Raw genomic sequence first — 25,302 nt, 5'->3', positions numbered from 1 at the left:
AATAGCTGAAACTACTTTCATATGGCAGATGTATTTTTTTAATAGGCTGGCAATTATTGCAGTTTCAAGATTTGGAGAGAAAAAGGTTGTGCACACACTCATGATTTTGCAGCTGAGAGAAACAGTTAAAGATTGAACTGTGAATATAAGCCAAGCTGTTAAACAGCAGTTACAGAATGACAGCAATAAACCTGATTCCTCTTCCATCTGCACCCCTGAAGGCCCCACTGTTACAGTGTGACTACAGTTTTAGCAGTTTTAACTTGATAACACTTGCAGGTTTAAACAGTTATAATGTATCTTTTGCCCATAATCTGTCAACCTATTCATTTGGACGTCGTTTCTTTACCGGTTTCTCTGCCGTGAATCGCGTGTGGTCAGAAAGCAAGCCCTGTGCGACCGAAGGCTTGAGCATCTGGCATCACACTGCAGACGACGAGATACTGTGGAAACACGCACAGCCTTGCTAAGAATATATTCACGTTTTAACACTTAAGTCAATGCCAATTATGGTTTATTATAATCATGACTAAAATACACATCTATAGTAAATATTTTAAAGGCAATTTTAATCTATTTTTTCTTCCACGATGTGCAAAACCTTTTTTGGTTTTAAGCTGGCCCCTACTCTGCTGGTACAAGCTATCTCAGATCTCGACCACAGCCTCAATTTACAGACAGGAAAATTACATCCCCGAGAGCTTCAGCATGGCTGCCAATGAGCTGTGCTGCTTCCTTAGAAGAGAAAGGTTCAGCGTAAGAGGACAGAGCAGCCGGGACATCCCCACATGGCCCCGGAACTGAGCAGGGCCTGAGCGCTCCCCCCCATGGCTGCCCCAGGCCTTTGACAAGAGCCCGGTTCCCATGGCTCCTCGCTCTGGGCCTCCATCTGGGACCACCTGCCTCAAGAAAGCCTGGGCAGGATGTGGTTTGCCTTGGACAGCCTCTCCACTTACAAACGAGGCAAGCCCACTGTGTTTTTCACCCAGACTCCCAGACACAGTGTATCAACTTTGTTGGTTTTCTCGAGAAAAACCTGGTGGTCCCAGAGGAAGTATGACAACAAATGAAACACTCTTTCCTTCATGACAAGCAAAACAGGCAGCAAAAAGCTAAAATGGGCTGACCTCATGCACCTCATTCCACAAATAACTAAATGCATGTGTGTATGTGTGTGTGTGTGTGGCTTTTGTGTTCATGTGTGTTGTGACCATACATTAGACACATTCACATTTTTACCTTCACTCTCCCTGAATGTCGCTCAAGATCTCTTGTCTAATCATCCTCAGTGACAGACAGATGGTGAGATTTACTCCTGAGCTTGGTGGGTGGGGTGGTGGTGGCAGAAGATACATTATTTCAAATCCCCTTGTCAGAATGTCTCCTGAGCAGCCCCTGGAGGTGCGCTGCTGACATGTCCCTTCAGGACAGAACGAGTGCCCTCAGGCTGTGCCCCAGCTTGCTTTCCAGCCCAGGTGACACTCCTCCCGGGCAGCCCTGGCCAGGCACGGGGCGGGGGGGGAGTTGCTAGGGCCTGCCCATGCCAGGCTCCTCTGCCAGGCAGTGTTTGCTCAGAAGCTCCTTGTCAGGCTGGCTAGGATGGCAACCCAAGGCTCCCCCTGCCCTGCTTCATGTCCTGTCATCTCCCAAGGGTGTTATCTTCCCTCCACAAATACACCTCCTGCACTCCTACCTCCACCCCAGCTCCCGCTGCCCACAGCACTCCACTGACAAACACCATACCTCTGTATTTTTCCAGTCTCTCAGAGTGGCTCAATAATTAATGTTAATGGTTAATATTTGTTGACTAATAAATATGCATCAAACACAACTCCGAGCTGCCCTCCACTTAGGAGCTCAGGCATCCTCCCTAGTACACTAGCGAAGAGGGACACTACTGTTGTGACTATTCCATGCTTCGTAAGAAGAAACGAATAGATGCCCAGAGGGATTAAATAACTTCCCAGGCGTCCGGAGCTAATAAACTGAGACTCCCACTTCTAGGATCATGGGGCACTGCTACGCCTGGACAAAGCCCCACCGAGTCCAGGGAAGCAGGGCCCGGGTCTGCAGCCACCGCCCTGCCCTCCACGCGCCTCCATAAAGTCGGGTTGAGTGTAAGCGGCCTGACCGTGTTCACGGCTCACAGCAGAAAGACTGAAATTCCTGGGCAGAAAGACAAGGGCACAACAGGTTTTCTTGCAGCGTGCAGTGCGTGCACCATGAGGAAGGAGGAAGATCTACCTTTCAACGCTACCATGCTACAGATGTGTTTACATATATCTCTCTACCTTCACCCTAAAAAAGAAATCTAATGATACCTTAAGTGAAAATATGATTTCAAAAATGTCATCATGTAAAAGTTGAATGGATGAGTTGAAAATCTAAAAAGTTTAGCTAGCCTGCAACTTGATCACCTATGAAAACTTTTATTCCAAAATTACCATTTTTATTTCAAATAACTACCTCTTATTCCATTTCATATTCTTTCTTAAGTTTTTATTTAAATTCCAGTTAGTTAGCATACAGAGCAATTTTAGTTTCAGCGCCCTCCTTCATCCCCGTCACCGGTCTCACCCATCCCCCCTCCCTTCCCCTCTGGGAACCAGCAGTTTGCTCTCTAGGATTAAGAGTCCATTTCATATTCTTCAATAAACTTAGGAAGATGGCACACATTCCTTAAGGCTCCCTGGAATAAAGAAGATTTCATGCAAAGCATCAAATTTACTCTGTGCTATAAACTCGGAACGTCCTGCTTCCTGGTTCTGGAGGCACTAACCTTTTTTTCATGTCAGAATGTATCAGTCTGAAGATGTGTACATTTGGCGGGTGTATGAACCGAATTTTTTTAATTCTAATTCTTACAATGTGGTTTAGGAGCCCCAATAAAACTGATCAGATAAAAAAAACTTAAGAGATATTCTGTACTTAAAATGCATGAACATAATAGAAGAGTTATATTTTCCAGTTAAGAATAGTAGCAATTTTCATTTATATGTCCGTATCTGGACTAATTCTAGAAAGGGAAAAAGCCCCATCTATGAGTTCCCCTTATACGAAGTATTCATCATTATTAGTAATAATATTAATAATGTGTAGCTGGACTCTAGGTACATTATTATTTATTCATCCTTCTGTTCTCAGAGCGTCCCAGTATCTGGCACACGATAAAATAACTCTAGCTCTTACAAAAACTCTACCAGGATATTAGTACTGTCACCTTTCACAGATGAAGAGCTGCTTCAGGGCTGTACAGCTGGTACGCCATGAGCAGGGATCACTCCCCCTCCTGAAACACCTTCTCCCCTTGTCTTCCAGAACATTCACTCACCTGGCTATTTTCCTCCCCTTTTGGCCATTCCCTGTCAGTCTCAATGTTGGGGTGCCCAGGGCTTTTCCCCCCTCTGGCCATACTCCCTCTCCAGGAGTTCTCATCTTATCTGGGCTTCGAAGGACTCCTAAATTCCTATCTGTAGCCTGGATCTGGCACCTGAACTCCAGACCCACATCCCTAACAAGCTTCCCGGTGCTCAAGAAAAAAAGCCTAGGGATAGGCTGGTGATGGGTATTAAGGAGGGCACGTATTACATGGTGCACTGGGTGTTATACGCAAGTAATGAATCATGGAACTTTACATCAAAAACTGGGGATGTACTGTATGGTAACTAACATAATATAATAAAAAGATATTATTTTAAAAAAAAAAGAAAAAAAACCTAGGGTCATCCCTCCCTCCTCTCTCTCACCACACATCCAGTCTGAATCCTAGTGGTGCTACCTTCAGAAATATCCAGAATCTAATCAGTAAATCCTGGTGGTATTACCTTCAGAAATATCCAGAATCTGACCACTTCTCCCCGCTCCCACTACCAACCCTCTGGTCTCCCCTGGATTCCTCATCAGCCTCTGACCTGTGCTCCCTGCTTCCACCCTTGCCCCTAGTGGTCTGTTCTCCACAGGGTGGCCAGAAGGAACCAGTTACAGCATCTCCGGTCACATCAACTCCACTGCCCGGGCCTCCCCTGATTATTTCCCACCTCACCCAGAGTCCCAACTCTTACAGTAGCCCTACCTGATCTGGAACCCTGTGACCTCTAAGCCTATCTCCTGACTCTCTCACTTAGCTCTCTCCCCTCTAGCACACTAGTCTCTGTTCTTCCTCCAACACACCAGGGACTTTCCCTCCTCAGGGCCTTTGTACATGCTGTTGCCTTTGCCTGAAAGCTCTTTCCCCAGATCCCCACACAGGGCTCTCTTTCTCGCTGCCTCAAGTCTTAACTTAAAGGTCACCTTTTCAGTGAGGGCTTTGCTGGCCTCCTTATCATCACCTGCAATCTAGCCCCCCAACATTCATATCCCCTTCCCCTGCTTTATTCTCCCTCCAACATACTATAACTTATTTATTATGTTTATGGCTTACTGTCTGTCTACCCCACTAGGATATAAGTGCCATGAGAGCAGGGGTTTTTGTTCGACTTATTCACCACGTATTCCCTAGTGCTTAGAACACAGTAAACACTCCATGAGCATTTGATGGATGAACAAGTGAAGCTCAAAGAGCTTAATTAACTTCCCCCAAAGTCGGAGAGCTCAGCTCGGACTCCAAAACCAGATGTGAGTCATCAGTTTGTGATCAAATAAAGATGCTTGATCAGTGCACACACAGATAGCTACAGATCTGATAAAAATTCAAACCAAATTACATAGCAAGAGATCAATTCCCCTAGCTCATTGGGTGCTTTCATTAACCTTATATTCACTTGGAAGACAAGAGGAATTTTAAAAACAACCACGTAGAAAAAGTAAGACATGCCTGGGAGCCACTTCAACCACAAGAAGCTGAAGGATGAATGCACCTTAATCCCTGGGGAAAAGTAAACAAGTCAGATCAAAACATTTTTCAATTTTAAGTAAATTTTTTCACATCTTAGAAATAAAGACACAAAACCCCCCATGATTAGCATGTTAGCGTTTTTCTCCCTATACACAAGACTCAGTGGTTTGTAGGTCATACCACACGTACAATTCCATAGCCTGCTTTTTCCTCTCAGAGCACATGTATTTCTGTATTACTGCATACAGCATGAGGTCCCCACATTCTAAGGCTAAGCAGTGACTTGTCAGAAGGTGATGAAATTGAAGTTGGTAAAAAGAAAAACAAAGAACACAAACAGCAACCAAACACGGAAGCCTGCGACCGCCGTTCAGCACACCATCTTCAAATCAACTGCTAGCCCCACCACTGAACCTGGCCCAGGTGTATCTTCTAGAGGCCAAAAGAACAGTTCCTTTGAAAATGCTTAGGCCATATTGTTTCTGGAAGTCAGAAGCTAAGACTATGGTCTATTTAAGCGGCCACTACCACCACCGTCCCAAGAGTAAGGGCCAAGTACCCAATGGTGTCAATAACCACAAGTGTAGAGAAACAAGCAACAAAGATAGTCACTCATTCAACAAATATGGATAAGCTCTGCTGTGCGCCAGGCACCAAGGACACAATGCTGCACAGAGGCCATGGAACCTTAGCCCAATAGGGAAGAGAGCTATTTATCAAATACCCACAAAAACAGATTTAAATTCCAAGAGTGACAAGTGCTACTGAGGACAGAATATGGCACTACAAAGGCCTGTAGAAAATGGGTATTTATAAGAGTCAGGAGGTTGAGGAAGGTTTCCCTGGAAAAGCATGAACTGAGCTCTGAGGCTGAGAAGGCATTAGGGGGTGCAGGGGTATAAAGTGGGATATGAGGCTGGAAAGAAAGAAGGGGCGTCACAGCACACAGGACCTTGCAGGCTGAACATATTCAAGAGTTTAGTCGTAAAAACAAGGGAAGGCCAAAGAAGGATTTTAAGAGTACGTGGAGTACATGGGGAAAGGGGAATGATCAGATTCACTAAATCACTTGTACCTTTTTGTCAAAAATCAGTAGGGCATATTTGTGTGAGACTGTTTCTGGGTTCTCTATTCTGTGTCACTGGCCTATGTGTCTATCTCTGCACCAATATCACACTGTCTGGATTACTAGACTATTACATTAAGTCATAAAATAGTCCTAGAAGTCCTTCTGCTTTGCTCTTCTTTTTCGAAATTGTTTTAACTATTCTAGGTCCTTTGATTTTCCATATACATTTTAAAACAAGCAAGGCTACAAAAAAAAAAAAAAAAAACACAAAAACACAAAACCAACTTTCCTGAGATTGTGATAGGAATTACCTCACTGATAAATTAATTTGGGGAGAACTAACATCTTTATCTTGTTGACTCTTCCAACTTACGAACACAGTATAATTTCATTACTTATTTAGATCTTCTTCAAATACTTTCAACAACATTTTGTAGTTTCAGCACATATATCCTGTGTGTGTTTTGCTAAATTTATACCTAAGTAGCTCAATTATTTTAGGAGTGATTGTAAATGGGATTGTGCTTTTAATTTAGATTTCCATATGTTCATTGCTAGGATATAGAAAAATTAATTTTTGTGTGTTCACCTCCTATCCTGTGACCTTGCTGAATTCACTTACTAGTTCCAGGAGTTATTTTGTAGATTGTTGGGATGTTCTACGTAGAGAATCATGTCATCTGCAAACAGGGACAGTTTTATTCTTCCTTTCCGATTCCTATGTTTTTTATTTCTTTTCTCAGCATTGTGTTGGCTGGGACTTCCAGTACTATGGTGAGAGCAGATATCCTCACCTTGTTCCCATTCTCAGGAAGAAAGCATTCAGTCTTTCACCATTTAGCATAATATTAATGTAGGTTTTTTCATAGATGCTGTTTATCAAGCTGGGGGGGCACCTGGGTGGCGCAGTCGTTGAGCGTCTGCCTTCAGTTCAGGGCGTGATCCCGGAGTTCTGGGATCGAGCCCCACATCAGGCTCCTCAGCTGGGAGCCTGCTTCTTCCTCTCCCACTCCCCCTGCTTGTGTTCCCTCTCTTGCTGGCTGTCTCTCTCTGTGTCAAATAAATAAATAAAATCTTAAAAAAAAATAAGCTGGCGAAATTCCCCTCTATTCCTACTTTGCTGAGAGTTTTTATCATGAATGGAAGTTCAATTTTGTCACTTTTTTCTGCATCAATTGATATGCTTACATGATTTTTTTCCCCTATAGCCTGTTGATACGGTGGATTACATTAATTTATTTCAAACACTGAGGATGCCATCCATATCTAGAACCCCTCTCACTTATGGTTCATAGTTCATGTTGCTGGATTTGTTTTGCTAATACTTTGTTGTGGATTTTGTGTCTATGCTCTTGAGGGAAACTGGTCGGTCTCGTTTTGGTACCAAGATAATACTGGCCTCATAAAATGAATTAAGAGGCATTCCTTCCTCTTCCATTTTCTTGAAAAGATTATGTAGAATTGGTGCTAATTTTTTAAATATTTGGTAGAAATCTCTAGTGAAACCCTCTAGGTTTGGAGATTTCTTTTTTGGAAGCTTTTAAACTATGAATTCAATTTCTTAAATAGTTACAGGACTATTGAAATTACCCATCTATTTTATTTTGAGTGAGTTTTGGTAGTTTTGTGGTTGTTCAAAGAATTCGTCCATTTTATCTAAGTTGTCAAATGTATGTGGATAGACCTGTTTGTAATATTCTCTTATGATCCTTTTAATGACTGTAAGATCTGTAGTGATAGCCCGTTTTATTCCTACCATTGCAATTGGTGTCTTCTTTTTTATCTTCACCAGTCTTCTTATAGGTTTATCAATTTTATTGATCTTTTCAAAGAGCTAGTTTTTTTCACTTATTTTCTCTGTTCTTTTTCTGTTTTCAACTTCAATGATTTCAGCTCATTACTTCCTTTCTTCTGTTTTCTTCTTTTTTCTTTTCTAATTTCTTGAAGTGGGAGCTTAGATCACTGACTTGAGAACTTCCCTCTATTCTTTTTTTTAAGATTTCATTTATTCATTTGAGGGGCGCCTGGGTGGCACAGCGGTTAAGCGTCTGCCTTCGGCTCAGGGCGTGATCCCGGCATTACGGGATCGAGCCCCACATCAGGCTCCTCTGCTGTGAGCCTGCTTCTTCCTCTCCCACTCCCCCTGCTTGTGTTCCCTCTCTCGCTGGCTGTCTCTATCTCTGTCAAATAAATAAATAAAATCTTTTTAAAAAAAAAAAGATTTCATTTATTCATTTGAGAGAAATAGAGCATGAGTGGGGGAGAGGAGCAGAGGGAGAAGCAGACTCTTTGCTGAGCAGGGAGCCTGACACCTGACTCAATCCCAGGACGCTGAGATCATGACCTGAGCTGAAGGCACACACTTCACCAACTGAGCCACCCAGGCACCCAGAACTTTCCTCCATTCTGATGTGAACATTAACTTCTATAAATTTTCCTCTCAACACTGCTTTAGCTATGTCCCACAAATTGTAATGTGTTGTGTTTTCATTTTCATTCAGTTTGACATATTTTTTAAATTTCCTTTGAGACTTCCTCTTTGACCCATGGATAATTCAGAGCGTGTTATTTGATTTTTAAGTGTTTGGAGATTTTCCTGGTATCTTTATGTTATGTGACTGATTTCTAGTTTGATTACATCAGAGTCAAACAACATACTCTGTATTATTTCCATTCCTTTAAATATATTGAGGTTCGTGTTATGACCCAGGGTATGGTCCAACCTGGTGAATGTTTCATGGGTATTGATGAGGATGTGTTTTATGCTGTTTCTGGGTGGAGTGTTCTATAAATATCAATTAGAATTGCTTGGTTGATGATGTTGTTCAGTTCTTTCATATCCTCGCTGATATTCTATTTAGTAGTTTCAAATTCTGAGAGAGCAGTGCTGAAGCTCCCAACTATGATTGTGGATGTATTTGTCTTTCAGTTCTATCAGTTTTTCTTCATGTATTTTGCAGCTCTGTTGTTCAATGCATGCATATTCGGATTGCTGTTTTATTGGTGGAATGACAATGTTATCATTTGTCCTTTGTCTCAGTAATTTTCTTTGTTCTTTATTCTACCTTATCTGATATTATAAATAACCACTCCCACTTTTTAAAAAATTAGTGTTTTCATGGTATATCTTTTTTCACCCTTTTACTTTTAACACACCTATAACAATATATTTGAAGTGAGTGTCTTATAGACAGCACATAGTTGAGTCACAATTTTTATCCATTCTGTTATCTCTGTCTTTCAGTTGGTGTATTTAGACCATTTACACTTAAAGTAATTATTGATATGTCAGGGCTTAAGTCTACCTTTGTATTATTTGTTTTCTCTCTATTTTCTATTTATCATTCTTCTTTTTCCTTTTTCTTACCTTCTTGTGAGTTACTTATACATTTCTTAAAGTTCCATGTTGATTTATCCATAGTCTTTGAGTATATGTCGTTGTATAAATTTTTAGTGATTTTTAGTATTTTTTTAGTTATTAAAATATACATATATAATTTATCACAGTCAGTGGTATCACGTTTTCCCATTTGAAGTGATGTATAGAAATCTTACTTCCATTGAGGTCCCTTTATACCCTTCCCATTTTTTTTTCATTTCTCTTTTTTGTTATTTTTTTATACCCTGCCCACTTTTAAAATATAATTTTCTCATATATTATCTCTACACATATTGAACACCACACCAAATGATATTATCACATATGCTTCAATCATCAAACATAATTTTAAAAGCTAATGAGGATAAAGACAACCTATTATACATAACCCTATTTTTACCCATCCACTGTTTTTCCCCCCTTTACTGATGTTCCAAGCTTCCTTCTATTATCATTTCCTTTTCTGTTTAAAGAACTTTCTTTAGCCATTATTTAAGAGTAGGTCTGGTATTGACAAATTCTCTTTGTTTTCCTTCGGCTGAGAATATTTTTATTTTCTCTTCATTTCTGAAGAATATTTTCACCAGATATAGAATTCAGAGTTGACTGTTCTTTTCTTTCAGCACCTGAAAATGCTGTGCACTTCCTTCTGGACTCCATGATTTTATATGAGAAATCCACTGTCATTCAAATCATTCTTCTTCTACAGGTAATGTGTTGTCTCTCTCTCACTGCTTTTTCTGTCTAGCTTTCAGAGGTGTGATTATGATGTGTCTTGGCATAGATTTCCTTGGGTTTATCCTGTTTGGGTTTTGCTCAGCTTCTTGATCCTGGAGGTTTATCCCTTTTGCCCAGTTTAGGGAGTTTTCAGACATTATTTCTTCGAATACTTTTTGTTTCCATATGTTTTTCTTCTCCTTCTGGGACTCCACTGACACAAATGTTAGACCTTATGTTATTGTACCACAGGTCTCTGAGGCTCTGTTCATTTGTTCTTCCAGACTATTTCCTATGTGTTGTTCAGGCTGGGTAAATTTTATTGCTCTGTTTTCAACTTCACTGATTCTTTCCTCTGTTATCTTTAATCTATTATTAAGCTAACCAGTAAACTTTTTAATATGGCAGTTTTATTTTTCAGTTCTATAATTTCCATGTTTTAAATATCTCCAAATTATTTGCTAAGATTTTTTCATTTTTCATCTTTCTTCAAGAGTGTTTTTCATTGCTCATTAAGGCATTTTTTATGATTGCTGCTTTAAAATATTTGCCAGATAATTACAACATCTAAGTCTTCCCAGTGTTGGTATCTGTTGACTGCCTTTTCATTTAAGTTGTGGTTTTCCTGGTTCTTGATATGACAAGTGCCTTTTTTTTTTTTTAAGATTTTATTTATTCGGCAGAGACAGAGACAGCCAGCGAGAGAGGGAACACAAGCAGGGGGAGTGGGAGAGGAAGAAGCAGGCTCATAGTGGAAGAGCCTGATGTGGGGCTCGATCCCAGAACGCCGGGATCACGCCCTGAGCCGAAGGCAGACGCTTAACCGCTGTGCCACCCAGGCGCCCCGACAAGTGCCTTTTTATTGTATCCTAGGCATTTGGGGTATTATGTTACAAGACTGTGGATCCTATTTAGATTAAGCACACAGGACCTGGGCTATTTTGTGTGTTGTAAAGCCAATAACAGTTTAGTTTCCAAAGCCCTTCCATTGCTATTCAGGTCTTTTCATTTGTGTTACCTAGAGATCACTCTGAAAACTGGGTGGTATTCCACAATGTGGTTTCTATTCTCAAACTTTTTGTAATGTTAATTCTAGTCAGATTCATGTATGGGTCAGAGTTTGCCTATGACTTCCTATACAGGTTTAATGAATCCCTTTCTCCAGCTCCCTCCTCTCCAAGATCTTCCCCACTCTAGTAGGGAGGGTGATGGGGGGCCACTTACTACTGCTGAGCTGGCGGAGGAAGGGTGCAGAAGTCCAGTCTCCCAATTTGGTCTCCGCCGACAACATGATGAAGGGAGAGCTGCAATGGTCAACTGGTGCCACCAGGTAGGATACAAAATTCCAGATTCCCCACTCGGTATCCACTGCATCTTGCCAGTAGGGAAGAAGAGCACTGCCGCTGGCCATTTGCTCTCCATATTTTAAGGCACATACTTAATGGTTGAAAACAACACCCACTTGTTATCTCACAGTGCTGCAGATGAGAAGTCCAGGCAGGCTCAACTGGATTCTCTGCTCGGGATCTCACAAGACTGATAGCAAGATGTCAACCAATCTGGACTCTTATCTAGAGACTTGAAACAATAATCCACTTCCAAAATCACTCAAATTGTTGGCAGAATCCAATTCCTTTCAGCAGGAGGTCTGAGGTCTCTGTTTCTTTGCTGGCCGCCAGCCAAGGTCTGCTCTCTGCTCCAGTAAAGTTGTCTGTATTCCTTCTCACGTAACCCCTCCATTTTCAAAGTAGCGAGTCCTCCTCAAGCTCTGAATTTCTATGACTTCTTCTTCTGCCACTAGGCAGAGAAAGTTCTTTGCTTTTAAGGGCTCATGTGATAAGATTAGGTCCACCAGAATTCCTCCCTTTTTAGAAGTCAACTGTGCCGTATAATATAATACAATCACTGGAATGATAGCACATCACATTCACAGGCCCTGGGTATTTGGGAGTGGAATCTTGGAGACCATTCCTAGAAATTCTGCCCACCTCACTACCACTGGGTAGAGGGCAGAACGGAGCTCATTATTTAGTCCAGAGATTCTGCAATTAGAATGTACTCATTCTAATAGACTTGAATTGAGCTATATGTTTACATATTGCTATGTTGTTTGTGTATTTGTGGTAAACATTTCTTTTTAAAAAGGATGATGTTGACTATGCACGCCATTCTACAAAAGGAGTGCCCAAGCTTTATCAAGCCAGAATCGGCTGAACTTTTAAAAATATCCTAAGGCCCAACTCCTTCCCCAACTCCAAAATTCTGACAATTGAGTTCATCTGGAGTAGGGCCAGGCTGCAGACCCACTGGCAAGAAGTCCCCTGTGGGACCCCACATGCCACAAGTGTAAATATCCAGTAATGACCACAGCAATATCCTAGGTGGTTCAGATTTTGGTCTGCTAGGAAGCTGGGGGTTGAAATACATGATTTCAAAGTCCCTTTCTAAGCTCAGATTCAATAATCCTGTCATTAAGAAAATAGGACTCCATTATGCATAATCACCAAGATCAACTGGATCAGGGGACTGCTCTCCCCAAGTCACAAGACACCCCCCCCCATTCTTCCTGCACTGCAACAGTGACGAAGTCAGGGGAATCTGCTAAATAGTGTGGGCTCTCACTAGTGACACACTTGTCCTCAATTACTCCAGACCCTTCTTGGAGTAACATTTCTCACAACAGCATTTAACAGGTTCTAGTTGTTAGGATTTGTTTTCTAAAAGAAAACTATGTATTTAAATTTTAAAGAACAATTTGAGCAGGAATTGGTTGCTTTCAAGGAGCCCAAGGATGGGGAACAACTGGATAGTCAAACACCCAGATTATTAACCACTGATAGAAAAGACAGTCAAACTCCTGAAAAGCATATCCTGAACATTACAAAATAACAGGTTTCCTTACTAATTAGTAAAATGAAATATTTTCCCAAATTGCCTTGCTTTCACAATTTGGGTTTTTTTGTTGTTTTGTTGTTTTAAGTATTTTATTTATTTTAGACACAAACACACACACACACACACACACACACACAGCATGAGCAGGAGGGGCAGAGGGAGAAGAAGAGAGAGAATCTCAAGCAGACTCCACGGTGAGCATGGAGCCCGATGTGGAGCTCGATCCCAGGACTCTGAGATCATGACCTGAGCCAAAACCAAGAGTCAGACGCTTAACCGACTGCATCACCCAGGCCCCCCTGCTCTCACAGTTTGTAGGAAAAACAGCGCAAGCCCAAAATTCCAGGCAATGGTTGCTCTTTTTTTTTTTTTTTAAGATTTTATTTATTTATTTGACAGAGACAGCCAGCGAGAGAGGGAACACAAGCAGGGGGAGTGGGAGAGGAAGAAGCAGGCTCCCAGCAGAGGAGCCTGATGTGGGGCTCGACCCCATAATGCCAGGATCACGCCCTGAGCCGAAGGCAGATGCTTAATGACTGAGCCACCCAGGCGCCCCAATGGTTGCTCTTTTTAATTGAAATAGCTATTTTCTGAAGAGGATCTTTTAAAAATCAGAAAGTAAAACAAACACAATTCTGAATATAGAAGAGCAGTCTGGAAATCTCTACTTTATGTCATTTATGAAGTAAATTTGTGAATCTTTCTTACATCAAGAAGAGCAAAATAATTATGAGCTTTACCTCAGAGTGGTGCAAATATGCAAAATACTGAGTGGACACTCGGGGAAGGCACAATGCAGCAGGCAATAATGGTGAGGGGCTTACTCCCATCAGGGCGATGCAGACACCCAGATAACGCCGTGGGCTCGAGCTCAGGTTCTAGAGCCAGCCTGCCCGGGTTCCAGTGCACTCTCTGCACACACACCCCCAGCTGTGTGACCATGAATAAGTTTTTTAACCTTAAGATGCCTATGCCTCAGTTGCCTCTTCTGAAAAACAGGCATGATAAAAAAGAATAGTACCTATGTCACAGAGGGGTATAAGTCTTTAATAAGATAAAACATGTGAGGGGCTTAGCCTCCTTCCTGCCTGGCATACAGTAAGTGCTCAATAAATGTCACTGTACACAGTCAGACACTGGTAGTTTATATACACAGTGCCAGGCAGCCAGGCAGCTTGGAATAGAATGTAGCCATTATTATTCCATAAAGAAACAGCAATCAGAGCCACAAGAAAACCAAGCATAGGTTCATTTAATACATTCTAACCAACTATAGGTTCATGTAACACATTCTAACAGAATTGCCTGATGATCCAGTCCAAACCTTCCAAGTAGGATCTTAATCAGGAACATTTTGCGGATCATTGTCTAACCCATGCTGTCTGCAGTACAAAATGGCTGAAGGCCAGGTCGCAGGAGCTAACATTGTCATCCTATGGAAGAAGTTACATTTGCGACAATACAATATTCCATTTAATGTGTCTCATTTGCGTTGATAGCTTCTGGTGCCCAGCACAGAGCAGACACGAGTAAATGCTCGCTTCACAAGTACAGCAGAGCCCCCGCACAGCCAAGCATGTCACAACTCAATGTTCTGAGCACATTATGTGACACACCCAGAAAATTCCTGCTACCTTTCTCAGAGACATAAATATCTTGAAAATAATATTCCATATCATGCACAAAATTAATGGCCCTCGGGTTGGAAGTTTTTTTTTTTTAAAGTGAAATTTGGGGCACCTGAGGGGCTCAGTCGGTTGAGCGGCCAGCTCTTGGTTTCTGCTCAGGTCATAGTCTCAGGGTCCTGGGATGGAGCTCCACATTCAGCAGGGATTCTCTTCAGGATTCTCTCTCCCTCTCCCTCTGCCCCTCCCCGCCATTCTCTCCCTCCCTCTCTAAAAAATAAGTATTTTTAAAAAGGTGAAATTTCATGAGAGAGATCCACTTCAGGGTCTCTGAATATAGAAGAGTAACTTGGAAATCTCTACTCTATGCCATTTGTTGAAGTAAATTTGTGATTCTTTTTTAAATAAAGATTATCCCATTGCACTGAGGGGCACTCACGGCCGATAGCTTCTGCCCAAACAGCAGCGAGGGCCCAGGCCCGAGGGATGGTCACAGTGGCCCCTCAAACACAACACCTTCTGCTCCCTCTTGTCTTCTCGAGGAGCAGCGCCACGTCATCCGCCTCCACCGGCTACCACGAGCAAGCGCCGTGCCCAGAAAAAGCAGAAGGAATGATGAGGAAGAAACCGCATCTTACCAGCCCAGACCAGGATGAGGAATAGAAACCCTGTCCTTCACGATTCCCTGGGACACAGGGTCTTCAAGCAGTGAGTGTGGCAGGAGCAGCAGTCCCTCAGACAGGGCCCATGGGCCAGAAAGCAGTTTAAACCACATAGCTGCCAGGTCCATAAAACCTAAGTTTGCTTCCATAACACAGGAAGCTTGATTCAGTCTTGCACTGAACTTAATTGCCACACTACCTCTTTGTAGTATGTCCTGTTGCAAGTGCTCTCTCCTTTGTAACAGGAAGACAATCAGATCCAAGTTAGACTGTAAGTGAAGTAGCCCCCCACCCTGACACCTGTCCCCTCCATTATATATTTGTATTTCCAGAGAGAATGTCTTTCTCTCGTTTACCCAGCTCACTTCTGTTACCATTATTCCTCCAGAGCCTACATCTCAGACTTAGTAGTAAACACTGCACAGTTCTGACAGTCGAGAAATACGTAATGGCCTTTGTCTTACTCACAGACCTGTTCCATCAGCAGCTTACGTGAGTGATCTCAACAAGAATTCCTCCTTGTGGGGCCAGAATTAAGGTGCTGACAAAGTGAAAACTATCTAAACTGATGCCTAAAGTCACAAGTATTGTGAAACCACTGGACAAGGATTCACTTGATGCTTAAAGTGACCCCTACCAGTAACTACGGGGCCACGTTCCACCGGTGAAAATGGAAAGACTGGTGTGACTCAGAAACCAATGAGCAGAGGCACCATTAGAAAAAATGATGCAGTAGTATTTATTTGGAGAGCGATAGATGTGTTTTCATGGTATTTAATGATACTAGAGAGCCAACAAAGTTTGAATAATGAAGGCGTAGACAAGTCTTCCTCACTGACAAGCCGTGTGAACAAGGAGCCATGATGCCTCAGGTCATCTGCTCTGGGGAATGCAGCGTGGTGGGGGCGGGGGGGGGGTAGACAAGCTGCCACCACAGGCAGAGGAAGAAAGTGTCTTGGGAGTATACCCGAGTCCCCAGGACCCCACACCACTGCCCTCGACCACACAGCACACGCTAGCAGACCCGAGACGCACAGACAGCTCTAGAGAGGGGATTGTGCTCTTTATCAAGATTTGAAGAGGACATAGGGGACAGAATTCAAATTTTATTCTGTGACTGAACTAAAATCTGAAGATGAAGATTATCATAGGAAAAAGGTAAACATATATGTACCACTTTTCAGGGGTCTGTTCCTAACATACAGATAGAACTTAAAGGTCAGTAGCTTGAAGTAGAAATTTAGAATTAGAGTTCGGGGAAAGTTCCAGCACAGGCCCAGGCTTTCAGAAGGGATAGTTTGTGTAAGAACTTTTTTTTTTTTTTTACTACCATCCTCCCAGTTTTGAAGCCAGATGTTTGATGAGGATTTGGGATCTTAATGGCAGGGAAGATGGAAAGCATATATTGCTAATATTTTGTCTAACAAGAAAGCAAACAACAACTAAATGCTGTAAGAAGACAAGCTGCTTGGGCTCAAACACACGTGTTCACAACACAATTCAGAAATACCCAGGAGGAATCTCACGAGCTTAATGGATAGCCACCTACGGAAACAAAAGGTGTATTAACAAGAAAATGTCAAATTTGAGAAAGCAAATTTCTTTTTATTTTCCACCCAACTAAAACAAATGGAAGATGGAACCACCACCAAAACATAATATTTTTTCCCCCAAATAAGTACAATCATGATGCTGGGTTAGCAGTTAATTCTTTCACCCCACAAAAAAACAAGAAACAATCTCCATCCTGTTCTATATCTTTTATACAGATTTGGCAGCCTGAGATACATTTCTATTATGAGGCTACTTGATAGTGTAAATGGCCACGTTTTAAAACTTCTATCAGCTCAAGCTAGTAAAACCTTATACTTCTATATTGGGCCACCATTAAAAGCAGCATTAGTACAAAAAAAGAAAAAAAAAACTCAGCAAAGTAACTGTGAGCTTTCTCTCAGAATGGTACAAATATGCAAAATCCTGACCTTTCACCTTGCTGATTACAAAATAACTATATTCTTCAACCACTGTACACAAATACATAACAGGCTCTCCTTATGCCAAAGAGAGATATGAAACATGCAGCAAACGAAGGCTGAGGCAATGGGAAAGCAAGCTTGAAATTTTATACTCAGCATTAGACATGCAAGCTACAAGTAAACACACCTCAGCCTGCCACCATGGGCCCGCAGTGAGCAAAGTGTACATTTCCCTAACACATGGACGAATAGGCAGAGAGAATGGCTCTCCTCACGACAGTATCAGATCAATTTCAAAACCAACAAGCATATTCTTTTAACCCCTACCGCAGCTTCCTGCTTTCCACACGTCTATTTGTGTACAGCAAAATGTCAAGGGCCTGGGTCCTGCTGCATTTCACCAAAGATCCCCTCCCAAAGCAGTCAGCCACATGCTTGTGGGTCCAGGCTAAAGTTTCAAGGTTTTTTTCTTTTTAAAATTCCTTTGGATGGCTATTAAACAAATATATATCTGTGGATACATGTCGGGAGAACCCAGAAAAAGGCTGCTTGGAAATCTTTGCTGGACTAAAACACACTGCTGTCTGAATCTGGGGGTAAGGCTCTGAAAGAAAGACCCTGGTAACTAAATCCAACATGGGGAAGATGAACTTCTATGAAAAAGCCCATATCTGCCTTTAACAGGTGGCTATCTTTCTGTTTTATGTGGCAGTTTCGGATCCCAGAAGGGCAGCCTTTTTGGTGTTTTTTTTTTTAAATAAATGACTTTGAGGATTTTATCCTCGTACCTCCTACTATTGCACCCCAAATTATGGTCTCTTGTGGTCCATTCCAAAAAAAAAATCCAAAACTTAAAAATTAGGCGAGAAAGGATGATGATGTGACCTATTAATGTCACACGGATATGTTTTCTCTAAGCTCCACCCCCAGCAGGATCATCTGATTCTCTCTGGAAATGTAACTTGATTTAACTAACACTTTACAGGACATTTTACAACCCTATAAAAGTCAGAGGATAACATACAGAGAAATGATAAGGTGTGCTCCTTTCTTTTTTTCTTCCCTGGTAGAGATGATAACCCCAGAAGTTAAGACTGTATTGTTCTCTAAAACACGAACCTGTTTTGAATATAATTTAACAATCTTATTTGAACATCCCTTTCTCCACTTTTTCATCTGTTCCTCATATCCTCACTGAATCAGTTTTGTGATTCTGCTAGCTCCCTCATTAAATGAGTCCAATAAAACTTTGACACAATGAAACTTTCTCTATCTGCATGTTTTTAACAATTTAAGAATAAGTCTTTGATACTTCTTGGACCCAACAATCAAATGGTCCCTGGGAGAGTGAGTTCCGGGCTTTAGGACTCCTCAGCTGTCATACTCGTAGGGCAGCTACATGAAGACAACAAGATTCAGGCTGATTGGCTCAGCTGGCTAGTGTGGCACAAATGGGGCTCCAGCACAGGCATAACACCCCCTACCCCATCCACAGAGGCCACAGTTTTAAACAGAAAAAGTATATACATTTGAAAGTGAGTGAGCAACAATGCCATTCCCATGCGTAAATACACAAGAGAAATGAGGGCCTATATCTGTAAGAAGACTTACACAAGAATGTTCAGAGCCTTTATTCGTAAAATACCCAAACTGGAAATGACCCGAATGTCCATCAACAGGAGAACAGAGAAATAAATTCTGGCATATGCATAAAATGGGATACTATACAGCAAGAACAAAGAACTGATGTATGCAACAACATTTTGTCGTGCAACAGGAGCCGTATGTAAAAGAACACATACTTTATGATCCCATTTATATGAAATCCAAATACAGGCAAGCCTCATCTATAATGATAGATTCCTACGGGACGGGGAATGACTGGGAAAAGGCATGATGGTACTTTCTGGAGGGAAAGAAATAGGATTGATCTGGATGATGGTTACAGAGGTGTATACTTACAAGAAGAAAATCACAAAGAGGTACAGTTATGACTTCAGCATTTTACTCTATGTAAATTTCACCTAAAAATGAATAATTTTTTTAAAAAGAGGAGAAAGAGAGGAAAAATGGATTCTAAAAAAAGTAGGTAGGGAGAAGAAAGGAAAGGGGGATTTAAAAGGATTCTTCTTCCACATGTACAGTAAATAAATGAGAACTAACTAAATAAAAGAAAAAGGAGGATAAACCTAAAAGGGCATGTCTGTACCCTAGTTGGACACATTTATGCCTGCCAACAAATCTCAGCCCAAGAGCTGACAAAGGCCAGGCATCTTCTTAACAAGGGGGTGACTGGCATGGCTGGTAGTTTTCTTTTGAGAAACTGTGACAATACAGAGTTGAGGGTGGATACTGAATCCCAGCACCTGGGGCGACCATGCTCCATAAGGACACTGATTAAGGATCCTAGAAATGAATCAAGAAACTGCTTAAGGAACGCTCTCTGATGGTGGTAACACTGGCATAAAGGCACACAAACAAACAGTGGGATTCCACAAAACTACCCAATTCAATCCAGGGACAAATTCTTCTTAAGCTAAATAAAGCATATGTAAACCCACTCTCAAAACTGCAAACTTATGCCAATATGATTGTTATTACCTTAAGATGTATTTTCAGCTTCTAGAATCCTCTATGGCAGTTTGCGTTATTGTTAAACTCCACTGCATCCACCTACTAGATTTTTCAATAATAGGCCTAAAACATTCCCAGTGGGTGAAGACTTGAAAATAGACTCAGCCATCTGAAAGAATAGAAGTTTCTTTTTCTGCCAAATGTGACAGCCACAAGTGGTGCAGCCCCAGCCGTTCCTGCCACATCCTTTCTGGCTCCAGTGGAACAAGCACCTCCCTAGAGTGTCACTTCCTGCACTGGAAGTGCTCTAGCTGAGGTGAGAGGACAAGTGATTAGACCCTCAGGCCAGGGGAGAGGGTGACAGGGACAGCAACACACTCAGTAGGTGGCCAGCCACGTGCTAGGTCCTGCCTCCTTTAATCCTCAAAGTGGCCAGATGAGGTAGTCGGGCTCCAAAAAGCAAACAGATGGCACACCAGAATTAGGTAATCTGAGGCAGGACTAAGAAGGAGACTCCCCCCCCCCCCAAATGGGTGAGGTACAGAGAAACTCTGAGGCAGGAGGCGGGGCTAGAAACAGGGGATGAAGAGAAAGGAGCGTGGAGGAAGGGGACTTAGGAGCAGCCACCGTCTGGAGAGGGACAACCTCGGGGCAGAGAGCCAGCCAGATAATCCCTGACCTGGCTGGCCTCCCTCCCTCCCAGTCCTCTCCTGCCAGCACTCCCCTTGAGCCAAAGCCCACGGAAGCCAGAGGGCAGGAGCCTGCTGTGGTGGCCCCAGGCCCAGCAGGTGGAGAAGGGTGGAGGGAGGCCCCTTGGCCAGGACCACATCGCCTGGGTTCACAGGGAGGAGCTCCTGCTCCCCAGCACGCCCTGAGCAAGGAGGAGAGGTTCTGAGAGCCAGCCTGGGCTCTTCCTGTGCTGCGCTACTCCGTCCTGGTGCCTGCCAGCCCCCACAAATGCTTAAGTAGGCGGCCCAGCCTTAAGCCCTGAGCAAAGTCCAATTCACAAGTTTTCTGAGTCTATGGATTTGTGGTTTGGAATAAGGGGGCACTGAGCCTACAGGACATCAAAATAAGGCTTTCAAAACAGGGCCTCCCATCAAAACTGGTGCCAACACTGTAGTCCCTTCTCCTTCCCAGGGATATTCTCCCTCCTCCCAAGTCCTCCCTTCCTTCCCAGGGTCCTCTTTTCTCTTTCCCACAGCCCTCATCTAATTTCCAGGGTCCTCCTCTCTTTCCCACAGTCCTCACCTCCTTCCCAGGGTCCTCTTCTTTCTTTCCCAGATATTCCTTTCTCTTTCCCAGGTCCTCCTCTCTCATTTATTTCTCCTCATCTTCACACCAAACTTTCCCCCTTTTATCTGGAAAAACTCTCCTTCCACACGAGAATTTGCTCAACTTCAAGGACAATCCTTGTCCCAAAATTGGGGATTTTGTTTGGAAGGGCAAAGTAATTCACCCCCATTTACACATCAATTCAACAGAGTCAAATTGTGGTAGCCCGGATGTAATGCTTTCCTACTCTTAAAAGGGGAAAGAGTTGCTAGGTTCAACTGTAGTCCAAGAAAAAAAAGTCTGTACTCCCACAACCACTTACAGAAAGTAAGTTTATCAGCATGTTACCAACAAAACTTCCCCCAGCCTTCTGCACAGCGAAAAGAAATGAACAAAAGAAATGTTAGCAGGGTCACTCTGAGGCAAGATCCTGAGGAAAGACATTGAACTGAGTTCCTATTTGTTCTAGACTGGGGGCAGGGTACAGGTAGAGGGCCCAGCGGTTGGACACTTTTTCATCATCAATCCCTTTTCATAAAACCCTTCCATGTAGCCCTCAAGGCTCTCTGACTAGGGCACCTGCTTCTCTGGGCCCAGCACTCCCCGCACCACCTGCTCCCCATAGGCGCAGGTCTTAGGCATGGTCTGCTACCCGCCAAAACTACGGCAGAGGCCCTGGGGATTTGTGCACACAGCCCCCTTCCTACCGAGGACAATCCGATCTTCTCCAGCATTAGATAGGAAGTTTATGGTACAAAAAATTTTCAGACCTACTTGGTATTTCCCACAGAGAACAGCCTCATGGTTACCTGCCCTTTTTTTTTTTTTTACTCAATTCCAACTATTATGTACAATTTGCAGTATATAATTTCTTAACATGAATGAGCTACATTTTTGTAATTAACCCCTAGATGACTTCTGCAAAGGGCATAATTTTCCAAACCTTACTGAAAAAGTAGATTTTATACAATGTTTCATGGCCATAAAGGGGAAAGGAAAATAATATAGTTCCTACCAAAAAAGTGATGTGAATATAAAGGTTGAAAACATAGCGTAACTGGAATTCTACACTTAGTTTGATTGCTACTTGACTTAAATAGTCAAAACTACTTTCACCTCACTTTCAATGGAATGGAAAAGGGTAAACATTCTTTTAGAACACCAAAGCAAGTGAACGAGTACATAAATAAAAAACAATTTAACAAGCTTTATATTTTCCAGCATTTTCTAACAGACATTGTTTAAAAAGAGAACATTCTGGGCCTTAAAAAGTGATTTCAAAATGGGTCTCTAGATAGCTGGTGCAAAGCTCTACACGATCTTCTTGATAGCACGCAAGAAGTCAAACTGTCAACTCATCCCCAAGACAGCCCATGAAATTCCTCAAGTGCCCCCAAAGCTTTGGTCAGTAGAACCCACACAGGAGACAGGAAAAGGGTTTCACATTGTACTCACTCTTACAAAGTTGTCAGGGAACAAACCTCTCCTGCCGTTGATCTGTCCCTCCCACCAGCCTCCATCCTCCTTCCTGATGTTGGTGATGATCTCACCCACGCTGATCGTCAGCTCATCGTCGTGCTGGGCCTGGTAGTCAAACTCCACTATGGCCTCCACTGGAAGGAACAGGGACAGAAAAAAGAGTACACTTTAGATCAGATGTTGCAGAAGTCTGAGGCCCATTAGCCCTGGAAGATCAGTAGTCATATTAAAGGGAGTTCCCCTCTACCAATACTTAAAATAACAGGGCCCCACACAGCAACCTGATTTTGGTTAACCTGAGGCCAGTCGCACAGAAACCACAAAGCACAGGTCCGTGGTCAGGCACAGTCAGAGTGGCCTACAGGTCTCAGGGCCAGCAGGAACTTCAGAGGGGAAATCACACAATGACAGAGCAGCAACAACATCTGCACCCCCGGAGGGAGGCAGCATCATTTCTCCAAGCGCAGAGAAGGTAGTTACCAGACACAGATTTGGTACTTAGGTGCCCCCACCCTTGCAAAGACTAACCGTGTGATGTTAACTTCTCTGGGCCTCAGGCATGCAAAATGTGGGTGATAATAACTGCCACTCTATAGCGATAATGCCCGTCGCTCAGCCACAACATGTGTAAGGACGGCTGACACTGAGGACCCTGCTGGCCAAGCCAAAGTCTCAGACTGCTTACGTCTGCACGCACCACTGCCCTCTCAACAGAGGGCCTCTCAGGCAGCAAGCCAATTTTTTTAAAATATTTTATTTATTTATGTGAGAGAGCGAGCGAGTGTACAAGCAGTGGGGAGGGGCAGAGGGAGAGGGAGAGAGAGAATCTCCAGAAGCCTCCCTGCTGAGCGGGGACCCAGACAAGGGGGCTTGATCCCAGGACCCCAGGATCATGACTTGAGCTGAAGGCAGACGCTTAACTGACTGAGCCACCCAGGCGCCCCTCGGGCAGCAGTACCATTTCAAAGCGTTCTCCCAATCTGCGGTGATATGTTATACTTGGTCACAGGGGGAGGCAACAGGTGACACCGACGCGTCTTCTTGTTGACAAGGTACAGATGCATGTAAGCAGAGCTAAGCAATCCTGGGCATGTTAACTTCTCCACAGCTGGATTATGCACTCATCTACACTTAGGGTCCCGCCTCACACCCACCTCAACCAACAAACCTCCTGTCCTTTTCCTTCTATATTTGCAGGTCAATATGAATGAATGAATGAATGAATGAATGAATGAATGAATGAATGAACAAATGGCAAATGAATAAATAGAAGGGTAGTGAAAATTAGGTGCACCCTCAAATAGCGAATTAGCAATTTAGGGATTACAGGAATGGAAGAGGAAAGGTTTTACATGAGCCCTACATGAAGCACGCATACAAAAATGAACTCAGAATGGATCACAGACCTCCATCTAAGAGCTAAAACTATAAAATTTTCGTAAGAAAGCACAGAATAAAACCCTACTAACCTTGGATTTGGCGAAGATTTCTTCAGTAGGAGACAAAAAAGCACAAACGACTTTTGAAATTTCAGTCCACTGGGGAAGGTTTCCCAGAAAAAGGTTGGTAGGTGAGTGGGCCCCCCATCAAATGGGCTTTGCATACCCATAAGGAATGAAGCCCCAAAGTGCTTCTGGATCAGAAGACCCTAGCCATCCAGACTGGCACACTTACCACTGTTCATTCATGTCAGCTAACCCAGAGAGTTCATAAGCACCCTAAAGTGAAATTTCCTTGCCTGGATCATTTTTTCACAAAATTAGCTGGCTGACTTTGCTGCCATGAATCTGCCCAGGATTGAAGTTGAACTGTAAACCCTTCTCATCACATATAAACAAAAAAGAGGAGCAGAAGAGCATAAACAAAGCAACCTTTTCAGATTTCTCCTGGTTCCTGACCAGTATGAAGGCAGAAACACTTCTATTTTCTTGTCTCATGCTCTGCTCACCAGCAGTTCAAATGAGCTATCATAACAATCAAAACGAGGTCAATTAAGAAACAACTTTCTTCAAATGACCTAGACAAGGATCTATTGAAGCTCTGCTACTGGAACGGAGCCTACAGTAACCACTGTTTCTGTGCCCCACATTTTCCTGCATTATCTCATTTAATCCTTACAATATTAGAATGCTCATCTTCCCAATTAAAGAAACTGAAGTTCAGCAAAGAGTTAAGATCATTTTCTGAGCCAGAGCTCTCCAAAGTGTGATGCACTCACTTCAGGGGTTAGTTGACATGATGAAAAAAAAATCAGAACATCAATTCATTTTATTTTAATTTTAAAAAGAGAAAAATTCAACTTCTCGAATATTCCATTTACAGAATGATACTGGTTCCTTCATCCAGCCTTTAGGTCCAGCAGTCGAGGGTGCTCTGAGGACCGGAAGCAGCCTAAGGGACAGCGGTGCTCCTCAACAAGAATGGCAGCTAGAGCCAGAGCCAGCTTTCAGCTGCGTGAGGCCCCCCCCCGCAGTTCCCTGAGGCTTCCTGATAAAGCCTCTTTATGGCTATTACCTCTCAATAAATGGATGAAACGCTTGAAAAGATTTGTGTTAAGAAAGTAGGGGTTGGGGGCACCTGGGTGGCTCAGTCAGTGAAGTGTCTGCCTTCGGCTCAGGTCACGATCTCAGGGTCCTGGGATCGAGCCCCGCATCGGGCTCCCTGCTCGTGGGGAGTCTGCTTCTCCCTCGCCCTCTGCCTGCCGCTCCCCCTGCTTGTGCTCTCTCCCTCTCTCTCTCTCTGTCAAATAAATAAACAAAATCTTAAAAAAAAGAAAGAAAGAAAGAAAGAAAGAAAGAAAGAAAGAAAGAAAGAAAG

The 25,302-nt window shown here is 42.9% G+C and overlaps 1 protein-coding gene and 1 long non-coding RNA gene across 4 annotated transcripts in view; both read right to left on the bottom strand.

Moving 5' to 3' along the window:
• The window catches only part of SH3KBP1 (SH3 domain containing kinase binding protein 1), a 334,252-nt gene that overhangs the window by 259,231 nt on the left and 49,719 nt on the right, over positions 1–25,302 (bottom strand). For 2 of the 3 annotated variants that reach the window (XM_040633661.1, XM_040633671.1), the window contains exon 2: positions 22,462–22,619. In XM_040633661.1, the coding sequence (XP_040489595.1) occupies positions 22,462–22,619 (158 nt within the window). The remainder of the gene's footprint in view (positions 1–22,461; positions 22,620–25,302) is intronic. The other variant, XM_040633668.1, reaches the window with a different exon arrangement.
• LOC121103452 lies at positions 6,080–12,090 on the bottom strand. Its single transcript, XR_005835673.1, has 2 exons — positions 10,931–12,090; positions 6,080–6,799 (listed from the first exon to the last, which is right to left on the bottom strand). It is a non-coding gene; the product is annotated as an uncharacterized LOC121103452 (long non-coding RNA).

This window comes from Ursus maritimus, assembly GCF_017311325.1.
Source record: "Ursus maritimus isolate PB19 chromosome X unlocalized genomic scaffold, ASM1731132v1 scaffold_X1, whole genome shotgun sequence".
In the NCBI taxonomy this organism is placed as follows: domain Eukaryota; kingdom Metazoa; phylum Chordata; class Mammalia; order Carnivora; family Ursidae; genus Ursus; species Ursus maritimus.
This window is presented reverse-complemented; position numbering and strand designations above follow the sequence as displayed.